The 14384-nt window shown below is 38.5% G+C and overlaps 2 protein-coding genes across 6 annotated transcripts in view; both read right to left on the reverse strand.

Annotated features, from left to right (window-relative positions):
- uacab (uveal autoantigen with coiled-coil domains and ankyrin repeats b) overlaps positions 1 to 1040 on the reverse strand; it is a 64997-nt gene extending 63957 nt beyond the window's left edge. For all 3 annotated transcript variants that reach the window (XM_039795343.1, XM_039795344.1, XM_039795342.1), the window contains exon 1: positions 835 to 1040. In XM_039795343.1, the coding sequence (XP_039651277.1) occupies positions 835 to 882 (48 nt within the window). In that variant the 5' untranslated portion in view covers positions 883 to 1040. The remainder of the gene's footprint in view (positions 1 to 834) is intronic.
- Positions 1041 to 2456: 1416 nt separating this feature from the next.
- LOC120556297 (mortality factor 4-like protein 1) lies at positions 2457 to 14311 on the reverse strand. 3 transcript variants are annotated; one of them, XM_039795779.1, is made up of 13 exons: positions 14112 to 14311; positions 13607 to 13653; positions 13433 to 13500; positions 13199 to 13285; positions 12871 to 12951; positions 12636 to 12661; positions 11544 to 11632; positions 10311 to 10412; positions 9710 to 9798; positions 8653 to 8655; positions 8246 to 8418; positions 6261 to 6345; positions 2457 to 3017 (listed from the first exon to the last, which is right to left on the reverse strand). In XM_039795779.1, exons 1-13 carry the CDS (start codon positions 14149 to 14151, stop codon positions 2933 to 2935), a joined length of 975 nt encoding a protein of 324 aa, XP_039651713.1. In that variant the 5' UTR covers positions 14152 to 14311; the 3' UTR covers positions 2457 to 2932. The 3 variants fall into 3 exon arrangements, with proteins under 3 accessions (XP_039651713.1, XP_039651716.1, XP_039651715.1); XM_039795782.1 differs by lacking the exon at positions 14112 to 14311 and adding an exon at positions 13737 to 14041; XM_039795781.1 differs by lacking the exon at positions 8653 to 8655.
- Positions 14312 to 14384: the final 73 nt, after the last annotated feature.

The raw sequence follows: 14384 nt of genomic DNA on the forward strand, positions 1-14384 counted from the left end.
TTATACAAGTAATTCAAATCAGCCCCACCTTCACAAGCTGCAACATTAAAGTGATACATACGTTAATCTATTGAATGGGCCATTGAGTATAATGAGTACTTTTACTTTTGGTACTTTAAGGGTATTTTGAATAATGCTAACACTTTAGTACTTTTATTTAAGTAAACTTTTGAAAGCCCTGCCTATTTCTAGACCGTGGCACTGTAGGTAGGCTAAATGAGCCAAGTACTCCTTCCACCACTGTTGTATTAGAGAGACTGCATCAGTTTGAGCTGGGTGTACTGAATAAACTGGTAACCGAATGTATTTTGGACTCAGCCTTCATCCGAATGGAGAACTCACATCCTCACGACCGTAGGTGAGCTGCGTTCATGAAAAGGTCCAAATTTGAAACCCCAGCTTCAAGGGGTCGTGAGGTTACCCCCAATGTCTTGACAAAACACAATAGAAACCTGGGTTAAAAAGCACCACAGTTAGCTAGTGTTCCAGTGATAACCGCAGGAGTTTGATGCACTGATTTAAGGAGCTTTCTTTCCTGCCGCGCTTTGTGAATAACAACCGTCAACTGCTCTACATTTAGGCCATAAAAAAACATAAAAAAAAGAACCTGAATGCATCCAGTATAGTAAAACAGTGTCAGGCCACATCCACCACACGCGCGGGGTGCAGGTGCTTAAACTTGCTGGCGATGTATTTTCCGACCACACCACAGCCGCCGTGGTTAGCGTGGTTGTTCGCCTAGCATTAGCATCGTTGATCAAGACACATCTAATGATAAGAGACGGGGCTGTTAGCAAAACTTAGTCAATACAAAAACAATAGTTTTCGACTTACTGTGATGTTAACTTCGTGCTTTTTCAATCGATACTTCAGGCTCTTCATCTTGTAACGTGTTGGTTGGTTTCCAGTATTATAAGTATCCTTTGGTGATTAAATTCATAAATAGTATAAAACTTTCCAAAAAGTTCAGACGAACTAAGTTTTATCTGTCCCCTCTTTTCCAGAGTGAGCGGAGTTTCACCTGACGCCTATAACCACAAACTCTGCTCGCACGTTGATTGACAACCAGTGAAGCCAATCAAACCGAAGCATAAGCGGTTTTAGTACTTTTGATCCAATCGGCGACGCCGGAAGGCGGGACTTCCTTGTAAAGTGTCGTTTGGGAGAAGTTGGAGCCATCCTTCCTGAGACAGTACAAGACAGGGCAGGAAAAACCTGGCGTGACGTCAGGCGTACCTGAAGACCGAATCACCTGGAAAAAGTACCTATAAATCTATAAACAACCTGGTATCATTGTTTACAGTAAATACCTAAATGTAAACTATTTACCGAACTGTCCGCAACCTGGAAATAACACCTGCAATGAACATTATCTTAATAACTGTCTGTTACCTAGTTACCTGTCTGTTGTGCCACGGATCACCTAGCTTACTCTACTGTGGTTGCTTAGTAGTCATGAACCTTACACTCAGTAATACTTACTAGTCCAACCCATGGTCTAACCCAAGTTTTAGAAGAAAATATGTCAGATCTTTTACCTAGGTAAAAATAGCAATATCAGTGTAGAAACACTCTGTTACAAATAAAAGTCTGGCATTCAAAAAAGGGCAAATCTATTTGCATTACAAAATATATACTTAAAGTACAAATGTAAAAGTGTTCATGCAGAATGGCCCATTTCAGAATAATTTATTACTGGATTATATTTTTTAATGCATTGAGTGTAGGCTACATCACTTTAATGTTGCAGCTGGTAAAGGTAGAGCTCATTTTAATAAACGTATATATATATACTGCTGGTAGCTTAACCTTTAATCATATGTTATCATTTATAAGTGTATATATATATATATATATATATATATATAGTTATTCATTTATATATATTTGTATTAATAATCGGAATCTTTGAAATAACTAGCAGGCTTTAATAAAGCTGTGGAGTAAAAAGAACAATATTTGCCTCTGAATTTTTGTGGAGTAAAAGTATAAAGTAACATACAATGGAAACACTTAAATAAAGTACAAGTAAACTACCTCAAAGTTGTACTTAAGTAAAGTACTTTACAAGTACAAATATTTTAATAATTTGATTAGGGACCATTACTTCAACATTTCTATACTTTTACAACTGAACATGTTAAATAGTTAATTGTGTTTTTTAAACTGAGTTACTGCTACTTTTACCTCAATTTCACAATTGTATATTTTATATATATATATATATATATATATATATATATATATATATATATATATATTTATTATATATATTAACTAAACACATGCATGGAAGATGGATGCTTTTGCAGATATGAAACCATATACATCGTTGCCACAGTGAGACTTTCCTTCATTATTTTATGGCACTTTGCAAAATGCATCTTGAAAGAACAGTGATGACAACAAATAATGTACAAGATTGCATATAAGAAGAAAACACAGTAAGCAATGAAGAGATTGTGTAGAAACATTTTTTTTTTTTTTTACAAATTGATACAAATACAAAAACGATACGGATACAAAAACATCAACTGCTGAGTGCTGACCTTGTGGTCCAGCAATAAATTGCACCTCATGTGGCAGAAGAAACACTAATAAATACAAACATGCAACAGTAACAAATATCTATCAGGTGGAATGCACAAAAACACCAAACAGCTGCTTGTGGAAACTTGTCGACGGAAAATCATTTTTTTGTGTCTTTTCAAAGAAGTGAGAAATAAAAAGGAAAAAGGGAGAGAAAAGAGGAGTCAGCATAAAAAAAGGTTTCCTAAATGTGTTGTTGTTGTTGAACTTCTTAACTGTGACAAGCTCCTGAGACCTTTGTGAAAGTTTATCAGTTGAAGTGAAAAATCTCATCCGAGTTTGCACTCGGGTAGTAATGGTTATTTTACAGTACATGTGGTGTGGGAGAGGTGCCGGAGAGCTCTCAGACAGCCTTGCGGTGGTACTCTGGGGGCGCGACCTCGTAATCAGTGGCACTCAAGAGGGTGGAGGAATTCTTCACCAGGTACCTGAAGAAAATGTCAAACTGATTGTCATCTTGGCGTGGGACAGAAATGGTGATTACTGAAAGCGTCATGCTTGCTATCCAATTACCATCAAATGTCTAAAAAATATACAACATTATTTTAAGAATTAAAAAGTTGTATCACATAGTTGATACAGTGCCCTCCACAATTATTGGCACCCCTGTTTAAGATGGGGTCATGGACTTCTAAAAATTCTCCTTTTTTTTAAGCAACATAGAACCCAAATGCAAAAAAAGAGAAAAAATCCAACCTTTTTTTTAAGTACATTACTTTGGTGGTAAAAAAAAAAATCACACATTTAGAAAAAAAAAACTTGAAATCATGTGTCCCACAATTATTGGCACCCCTAACAATTCCGCTGAAAAATTTAATTGATTTTTTTTTAAATATATTTTTCTGTAGTTGCTAAAGTTGGTCAGGGTATCTAGGAACTTTTAAATAGTAATTCATGACTTCCTGTTTCCCTGGGGTATAAATATGACGTGACACAGAGTCCTAATTCTCTTACCCATTTGTCAACATGGCAAAGACAAGAGAACATACAATTCAAGTAAGGCAGATGTGTGTCGACCTTCATAAGTCAGGCAATGGCTACAAGAAAATAGCCACTCGCCTTAACTTGCCCGTATCTACAGTCAGAGGAATCATTAAGAAGTTTAAAACAACTGGAACAGTGACAAACAAGGCTGGAAGAGGTCCCAAGTTTATCTTGCCACAACGCACAGTGAGGAGGATGGTAAGAGAAGTAAAAAAAAGTCCTAAGCTCACTGTCACAGAATTGCATCAAAGAGTGGCATCTTGGGGTCACGAAGTCTCAAAAAAAAACATCAGACGCTCTCTACATGCCAACAAGCTGTTTGGGAGGCATGCAAGGAAAAAGCCTTTTCTCACTAACACTCACAAACGTAAACGTCTGGAGTTTGCTAAGCGGCACTGGGACTTCAACTGGGATCGTGTGCTTTGGTCAGATGAGACTTAGATTGAGCTTTTTGGCAACAAACACTCTAAGTGGGTCTGGCGAAAAACAAAAGATGAGTATGCCGAAAAGCACCTCATGCCCACCGTGAAGTATGGTGGAGGATCTGTGATGCTTTGGGGCTGTTTCTCTTCCAAAGGCCCTGGGCACCTTGTTAGGGTGCATGGCATTATGAATGCTTTGAACTACCAGGACATTTTAAATAAAAACCTGATGGCTTCTGCCAGAAAGCTGAAGATGGGTCGTCACTGGGTCTTTCAGCAGGATAATGATCCTAAACATGTGGCAAAATCTACACAAAAATGGTTCAGCAGTCACAAACTCAAGGTCCTCCCATGGCCATCTCAGTCCCCAGACCTCAACCCAATCGAAAACCTGTGGGGTGAGCTAAAGAGGAGAGTGCATGAGAGAGGACCCAGGACTCTGGATGATCTAGAAAGATTGTGCAAAGAAGAATGGTCAAAGATCCCTCTCTCTGTGTGCTCCAATCTTGTGAAATGTTATAGAAGGAGATTAAGTGCTGTCTTGTTGGCAAAAGGGGGTTGTACAAAGTATTAACATCAGGGGTGCCAATAATTGTGGGACACATGATTTCAAGTTTTTTTTTTCTAAATGTGTGATTTTTTTTTTTACCACCAAAGTAATGTACTTAAAAAAAAGGTTGGATTTTTTCTCTTTTTTTGCATTTGGGTTCTATGTTGCTTAAAAAAAAGGAGAATTTTTAGAAGTCCATGACCCGATCTTAAACAGGGGTGCCAATAATTGTGGAGGGCACTGTATGTGTCTTTTAATGTTTTGTATGGGGCAATTTCTTTTGCGGAGATTTAGCCATTTTAATGCCAAGGCTGTTCCACCAAAACAAGTTCTCTCTTGACGCTATTTTGCCGGAGCACCGTGACTGCATTCTGGACTTAGTGGCGCCAAAGACGTTTGTGATTGGTTTAAAGAAATACAAACAACCCATTATTATATTTCAAAGCTAAACTTTGAGTGTTTGCCTCAATAAATGTACAAGTTTTTATAAGAAATGACATAATGTCAGACAGCTCGATAGAACAATGTATAGAAACTTCTTTCTTTCAATATTTATTTAGCAGGGTGTCCATAGACGTTTTAACCAAATAGCCTTTACCTGTGTATGATGACAATGAATACATCTGTGTAAATATGTCTGTGACATGATAAGCCACTGGTTTTCTGGGGTCAGCCCTATGTTCCTACAGCCCAATGGTCCCACAGCCCCATGTTCCCACAGCCCTATGTTCCCACATTTTTAAGATTTTTCTTAAAATTAGGCCCTATGTTCCCACATTTCTAGGACATTTTCAAAATTAGGTCTTGTGTTCCTACATTTCCCTTCAATTTAAGCCCTATCCTCCCACAACATTTTTTAGGGTTAAGGGGGATAAAATCTGATATAAATTTAAGAAAAAAGAAATGTGGGAACATAGGGCCTAGTTTTGAAAAAAAATCTTAGAAATGTGGGAATATAGGGCTGCAGACTGCATTAACACTGATCTCTACAAATGTTTCTTATCCCTTCTTTTCTAAGGCTACAGCATGTGGTGTCTTTGGTTTATTAACAGTATAAATGATACTAATCAGAGGGCAAAGTCATGCTCGCATACATACAATTATAATTATTGAAGAAAAGAAAGCCTCTATTATATTCAATTCAATTGTATATCAAATTCTATTCTGGTGCTCCAAAAGACTTCATTTCCATTTACAACATTGAGAATCGTGACACTAATTTCTGCTCCCTGAGAACCTTTGCTCGTGATGAATACATTTTATTTTTCATTGCATTTACAAAATCGCACAAACTGTGCCATATATCCTGATTGATTTAAAAACTTGTTCCATATGTGAAACCATTCCTAAATGTTGCGTTATGTCACCATTTAACCACTTGAGAATCTCATTTATGTCAGTCTGTTAATATGTCTGCGGTGCTGCTTTGTTTGAATTTCGATTTGACACCATAATTTATCAAATAAAAAATTCAAACATCACAAATAAATCATCTGTGAAACCATTCTAAGTAAAAAAGTACCTAAACGTTGGATCCGTCCGTCTTTAAATACTGTCGAGTGTCCATCAGTCGCAGCGGAAATATTTTCCAGAGCACTAAATCGATTTTCATGTTGGGAGGAAGCCTGACTGCACTAATGTGTGTGTGGATGTAACATTACATTTGAGAATCAGCCAAACATGTCTCTGGTGGTGTGTTGGGAGTTGAACCTTACTTGAGGAAATCTTGGAGGTAACTAAGCAGCAAAGCCAGACTCTTCTCGTCCAGTGGAGTGTAGGCCAGCATGGCTCCAATACGAACTGTGTGTGGGGGGGGGGGGGAGAGACGACGACAGCATACAGAACATGAGGAACAATTCAGAAGGAGACTGCAGGCTGAAGGAGGTTCAGGACATATTTTTATTTTTAAATACTGTGTAAATGTAAAAGCTGTTTTAGGGCTACAGGTGTTTTTTGCATTAAACACAGCTTTTGACCTAAACAAAGCAATAGTGCCCAGGTAGTCAATATGAATAAAATAGGCTGTTTTTATTTGCAATAGCGATATGTATTATTATATCATAGATTTTTTTGGGGATATTCAATTGAAAAACTACATGAAATATCAAAAAGGGGAATTACTGTTTATTTGTGAATACAGAAAATAGAATACCTGACAAATCAAGGTTTCCATTGGCACTGATGCACAAATCTTGTATGTATCGCCACAGAACCATCCTTGTAATTGATTTACAACATTGCTGTATGTGCCGAATACAACCAGAGATATGAAAGGGCTGGCTCCCTGATTAGACACCATAGAGTAACATCTCTACCAGATAGCAAATCTCTAATTCACAGAATACAGTATATTGTAAAGATGCTCAGCCCTAGTTAGTGCAATTTGACGTCGGCCACTATAGTTGCATTTGTCACTGCATATGCAGAAGACATAAGAGCAGTCATTATAATCCAGTCTATTTGTATGTTTTGTAAGTACAATCTAGTAAATCGAATTAAGTGTCAACGGAAATAAATAAACACTTCATGAGGAGGATACCGTTTTCCTTTCCCAACTCGAGTCGAATGTCAATATGAGACATACAGAATATTGAGTTTAAATCCAGAGTGCAGGTGGTGATCAGCTCACTTCACCAACACATAAGCATTGTTAGAATGTTTCAGTTGTTTAATTTCTTTTGTGAACTCTGAAGAATTCATTGTATGACACAAAGAATGAAAATGTGTTATTTTATATACTTCATGCTGTATCACCCAGATTTTCCACTGGGTGCGTCTGCGCGTGGGAAATGGGTGGGGTTAGGTGAGAAACCCAGATTAGCTTCATTCTCACATAACTGTCCCACTATGAGGACATCATTGGTAAAAAGCACATTTCAGCACAAATGACAGTTATTCATTCTTTAGCGGGCTGTTATATTATGCTTGACTATTGACTATACATTAACATCAGTAATCAAATGAGCTAAGTCCTCTTATGAGCACAGCAGAGTCTTCTTAGTGTGCCATGTTCAATTTCACCTCAGTAAAAACCACAGACACACATTATCGATTATTTCACCCAAAAATGTCGCACTGACTAGCTGACCTGATTATTACTGTGGGGTATCTTATTCCTACACAGGAAAGTAACATGCATTATTCACGCTGCTCACTGTCTAGAGCAGCAATACAACTAAATTGTTGTAGTGTATTAATTGAAACCGTTGGTGTGTCATCTCTAATGCCACTACAATATTGGTATGATAGCTTGGTCCAGGGTTGATTTGCTGCTTCCACAGTGGGAATTATCTTGGACAGAAAATGAATGTAGCATTAGATATAATAGTGGAAACTCTGAAGACAATCTCCCATAATTTCACAAGCCTTTTAACTTGCAACACAGAAGGCAAGGTGATTACTTATACGAGTGGTTGTTAGCCTCACAGTGTTCAAGCTTCTGTGGAGAAAATTTCACGGACAAGAACTAAAAAAACGGCAACATTTAATTCAATCCCACAGCCATTGTACCTGCATGAGAAGAATTTTTAAAGAATTAAATCACAAATAACTTAATAGTAGTACAGTCACTCAGTCCAAAGCGATGGCTCAGTGTGTGCCTGTGTGTGTGAGCTGTATGCATGTGGCGATGTCTAATGTACATATGTGTGTGTGTGTGTGTGTGTGTGTGTGTGTTTCACGGTGTGTCCAGGGTCCCTACCAAAAAGGCGTAGCAAGTGCGGAGCTCCGTACACCTGAGACATTGGCATGTCTGGGTGTTCAGCCATGATCTCAGCATACTGGGGCCTCTCAAACTTGTAAAGCAGCTGGGTGCCTAGCATGACGTTGAAGTACTCCCGAATCCCTGCTACCACTTCGTTTACCGCAAACTCCCTAAGTAGAAGGGAGAGAAAAAGTCACATTTTTCTCTGGAGAGAGTTTCCATGGAGACATCAGAGATCGCAGCTTTGAGGAGCCACAAATGGTACAGATTTTAAACACTTTCCTGAGATAGGAAATCAATCAAAGCAAACATCATGTTTGGGTTTGTTTATGTCAACGTTGGGTTTTCGTTGTGCTGTGCTGCAGGTTAATACTGTTGAAAGTCAGCCAGTCTGGTGTGTTCACCTGCTAGGAAAGAAATTTGGAAATGTGAAACTTGAGACTGTCATAAACTAGGATGAAAGAAAAGAAAAATATAAGTAATCAGTAGTCTTTTCGACTGCTTTACCGTACATCACCACCACTTAGATCAAACTGGCTATGCTTTTTATTGCATACTCTTGAATTTAAAGGTCCCATGGCATGAAATTTCACTTTATGAGGTTTTTTAACATTAATATGCCTATGGTCCCCCAGTGGCTAGAAATGGCGATAGGTGTAAACCGAGCCCTGGGTATCCTGCTCTGCCTTTGAGAAATTGAAAGCTCAGATGAGCCGATCTGGAATCTTGTTACCTCCCCTTTCTCTGCTTTGCCCGCCCAGAAAATTTGGCCCACCCATGAGAGAGAGACATCATGGCTTGAAAACAAGCAAAGCATGACAGTTGGTCAAGGCCATACCCCCACTCTCCACCTTGCCCCCCCCTCCCCTCCTCCTCAATAGCTACAGACACAGAAATGGCACATCCTTAGGAAAGCTCATTGTGGGACTGGCTCTAGTGGCTGTAATTCTGCACCAAGGCTGAGTTTCGGGAAAGAGACTTCAGATACAGTATTAGGGGACCACTAAGGTCTATATAAAAGCATCCAAAAAGCATGTCATAGGACCTTTAAAGCAAGTATCTAATCTTAGCAAGTTATTTTTTACAACCTACTGTAATGAATAAAATCAAATGGTAGTCTGGAAGACAGAAACCACACATCTACAGAATGCTGCATATTTTAGGAAAATGGCCAGCAGCATGTATGATTTGCTGTAAATTCGCTGAAACGTTGAAAATACTTTAGTTATAGTATTTAGTATTTAAATATGTCCAATTTCAGTAGGATATCTAATGAGGCAACAGTACGTAATATGCATTAGTGGCACCATCCTGGGTAAACTGCACAAGATTGTATCGACATTGTGAGACAGGTGGCATGAGGAGTTGGACACAGGCAGTGATGCTTGACAGATTATCACAGGATACCGATGTTTTTCTACTTTTACATCATTTGAAGAAAGTTAGGGTGCTTGTTCTTACTTATTGTCAGAGTTTGCTTTTGATTTCTTATAGTTTGCATAGTCCTCCAAGACGGTCTCTATATTCTTCTTAGCAGGCAGATGAAATAACTGTAAGCAACAGAAAACCTTTATTTAGTCAGCAACATTTACAAAACATCACCGCGTTCCTCACTTTGAAGGTAATGCAAAGCATAATTGTCTCCACATATTCTCAAAACAATGTGCAGCTTGCAACTCTACCACCTATTGCAGTGGAGTTTCTATGGCAAATTCTGCTCAGTAATGTCTTAATAGAACTAAAACTAAAATAGTGTGGGCCCTTTGCTGCATGTCATGTTTCCCTCTCTCTCCCCTTCCATGTCTTCATCTTTCCTGTCAAAAATAAAGGCCGAAAATGCCCAAAAAATAATCTAAACAAACAAACAAAAAACAGGTTGTTAATTTGTCATTTCCATGATTCAATTTATCACAGGTAGATTTTAAAAGCTAGATGTCCATATGAATTTGTAATATATAGAAATTTACGTTAAATCTACAACAATCACATGTTGTGTGTGTGTGTGTGTGTGTGTGTGTGTGTGTGTGTGTGTGTGTGTGTGTGTGTGTGTGTGTTTCCCCACCTGTTTCTGTCGGGTGATGAGGTCCCAGTCGTCCACCAGCCAGGGTTTCAGCTCTTCAGGGATCTTTACCTTCACCTCTACCCGATTGGTGAACATCTCCTCCTGGGCACACATTGATTATTTCACTGGGTGTCTGGGAGCAGCAATGATTTTTCCATCTCCTCTACAGTGTCCAAGGTTCAGCAGAGAACATTTCAGATTTCCCTCTCAAAGACACACACAAGAACACTGCACAGCTTTAGTCCCACAACTATTGTACTTGTTTTCTAAGGGTGAAATTAAAAGGGGTGAAAGCGCTAGTAATAGCACTAACAGGTCCAAGACTTCACTTCATAATATTAAAAATTGCAGTTTTAGTTCTTATTGATATTTTTTAAATGGAGGTGTACGTATGTTTTTTTTTAATCATTTTGACACCTTAAGATATTTTCTCTATTATATTTGCATTTCTTTTAATATACTGGAATTATATCAAGATCTTTATTTATAAAGCAAAAAAGATGCAATGCATATTAGTGAATGCCAAATAAACTTGTATAAATAAGTGGTGTTTTATTTTCAACAATAATACGCCCGTATGCCAACACGTATTTTTTGCTGCTGGAAACTGCCAGCAGACCGTTTAGAAGAGAATAATGCTCTTTTGGCTGCAATCAGCCTCGACCCTCAAAGGTCTTCAATTTTATTTATTTTTTTGGACAACTTTATTTTTAATAAAGCAATACATTTTCACAATATGTTACATTCAGATTTAAATTTACATTCGGTACATTTACGGTTGTCCTCGGTAACCATTCATTCTGTTTTAGTTAGACCCTGGATCCATATAAGGGCAGCTCATGAGTATTCTACTGCTGGCTGCAGGTTGCCAACATTTCTTGCTTTCTGAGGCACAAATTAATTTATCTCACCTGTGGACACACTACAAAGAACTCTGTGGTCCCCTAGTGTGGCCCACAGGGGACAGCCGTCACATTCACACCTTTAGAAAAGAAGCTCAGCTTGTAGTTTTATATAAGCATCTTGGGTCAAATAATCAGTTGTGGTTTGAATCTATGACTGTACAGTGTCCGAATAGTCAAAATGGCTTTCTTAAAACAAAGGTAGTTCATTTTTTTTTTGCCCCAGCTTTGTACATAAACAAAATGTCAACCTATGGACCGTTTAAGCTATGTAATTAGGTAGGTATGTTTATGTGTGTCCACAGGGTTCCCAATTACTGATGATACATACACTCTCCACAGTGGGATCGACCCGAGCCCTTTTCTTCCGCGGCCCCTGCGGCGTTTCTCCGCTGCTGGTGCCTTCACCCGGCCCTGGGGCTAAACAAGACACCCATTACAACTTATAAATTATGTAGAAAGTTTTAAAGGACAAATCTGGTGCAAAATGAACCTAGGGGTTAATAACACATATGTATCGAGTCGACCGTTCTCTGGGATTTGTTTTCATGCTAATCGAATGTGACCAGTTTTAGTGCAAACCGCTAATTAGCTTATTATGCTAGTCGGCGGGGCACGGGTAAAGTAAAAAGAAATCGCTATTTCTATACCACTAACAAGGCTCAAAATAGCACCACACCTCCATGGTAGCATAATGAGGGTCCCTACATGTAAACTGAAGCATTTTGTAAGTGTACAGACAGTTTATCAAAAAGATAGTTTATAAAGACAGTACAGTTCACGTATACAGGCAGGCGCCAACTTGGGAAAACAGTCACGACCAGTCGAACGACGAGCGCCCTGTTTGAGCTATGTTACTGGTTACACAGCGTTCATTAGTGGTATAGAAATTAGAGGTGTGAATCTTCACTGATCTCCAGATTCGATTATGATTATCATGTCAGCGATTCAATTCGATATCTCGATACATCATCAAATCATCGATGCGTCAAATAAATTTTTCTATTAAAGCTATGTAGGATATTTAATTCATAGCTTTTCAAGCTTCAAAAACAAAACATTCTGCAGTGCTCTAATACTAAATAAATCGTATAAATAAAACTACAGCACTGAGCACATGGCACTTCCTGAATGTGCAAAACATAACAGAATATGTAAAAAGAAATGTTAGGCCTACATTAAATTGTAAACAGAAATAATCGATTATGAGCCTGCCGATTATCGATGCAGCATCGTCCATGTCCACGATTCGATGCATCGATTATTTGATTAATTTCAACACCTTATAGAAATAGCGATTTCTTTTTGATTTACCCGTAAACTAACTTTTCTTTGAGTCCCAATTTCTGATTTCAGATAATAAAAAGAAAATGTACTTGGGTTAAAGCTCCCATTAACATGTGATGCTGAAATGTTTACTTACTCTTCTGCTTTGCCTTTTTCACTTTCCTAGGATGACAAAAAAAAAAGGCAAAATAAGTGAAAACATATTACACACATATCCTATGTGGTCCCGCTGCACTGTAACTACATTCAGTATATACATGCATGCATTACTCCATTCAATATACATTGTCAGGCCAACATTATGTCTACTTACATGATATGTTAACAATATGTTGAATTATTACAGGTGGGAAAACAAGGTGGACACTTACAGATCAACATTTTTCTGCTGCACAGCAGCAATCTTCTTGCTTGGTGCTAAACCCCTCATCTTTCCCTCAACATAATGGTCCCTGGGGAAGAAAACAATAGTGAGGATTATTAGATAGATCCACTTAAAATGTTTAGTCCATATACTGTACTGTCAAGAACACTATGCTTCAACTTGTAAATTCATGTTCAAAGTTAAAGTGACAAAGTGCAAGTTATGTTAGTCTTCTGCTAAAGTTGAAGCTATTTGAGGGAAATATATAATACACAGTAACAGATGTCTAACAAAAATACTTCTTTATTATCCTCTACACAAAAAGGGAAACTCACTGATTGGCCTTCTGAAGCTCTTTTTGTTTCGCAAGGTTGCTGTCCACATATTTGAGAACTCTGCTTTCAGGAACCCATTCATCCCAGCTGCAAGAGAAAAAGACCTAAAACCTTGAAACTCCATCACAGTACAAACGGAAGGTTCTCACTGCCTTCATTTACAGCAGGGGGTCTAAGGCAAGCACTTAAAGAGGAATACAGACAAAATCAAAACTGTATCAAATCCATGCTCACTTTTTGTTCCATCCGCTGTAATGAATGAAGTATTTAATCAGTTTATCCTTTATGTTGATCTTTACGCACTGTAACACAAAAACACACAGAGTTCTGCGTCAAGCGTTGGCTCACATTTGTTTAGCAGTTAATAATGAACTAATAACACATAATAACGGTAGTACTGAAACAAACCTTTGCCTCATAGAGCAATGGCCCATGAAAGCACAGGACTCTTTCACCTGCGAGAACAGACAAAAACAAATGAGAGGACCAAGAGGGGCAAAACATTAAAATAACCACAATATATCCAAATGCAGACTACCATGGAGTTCCTCAGATCGATTTTGAACCATACTGACATGGTTTTAGCGACTATTTTGTGTGTCAGTGGCTGTAAATTAAGGTTTAGCTCGTATATAGCATACAATTACAAGCTAGCTAGCCGTTAGCCTGGCGTTAACGTTTGTTTTACACCTTCAGCTTCATGTTAAGGTGCTACGCTTTAATATGTGTCAATTTTGGTTAACGTTATGCTTTAAATGAATTCCCCACATATTTGGCCAATAATAAAGGCTCTGTAGCTCTTTTTGCCTCTCTGGAGAATACTATTGTCGAGCTAGAGCAGCCGCAGCATCAACAACAACAACAAACCCGCCCCCTCCGGACGGTAACATCCGTGTTTTTTCTCGGTACCGACCTTCTTGAAATTTAGGTTTAGGGTCCTGTTTTGGCGCCATTCACAGACTCAACTGATCGGATCTCTGAATGATCAAATTCGTGCATTGCCAGAGTCCATTTCTTCCAGGCACAAACAAACACCTCCGACATTGGTGCCAAAAGCGAAGGAGAAGCTGAAGAATGGCCCGCCTGCCGCTGAGACTGTGGTGTGTTCAGGGTGCTCCTCCTGAAACTCGGAAAAACAAAGATCAGACAAGCTCTCTTCTTCTTCTGACTTTCTGGCAGACTAGAT

The sequence above is a fragment of the Perca fluviatilis genome, chromosome 3 (assembly GCF_010015445.1).
Source record: "Perca fluviatilis chromosome 3, GENO_Pfluv_1.0, whole genome shotgun sequence".
Classification (NCBI taxonomy): Eukaryota; Metazoa; Chordata; class Actinopteri; order Perciformes; family Percidae; genus Perca; species Perca fluviatilis.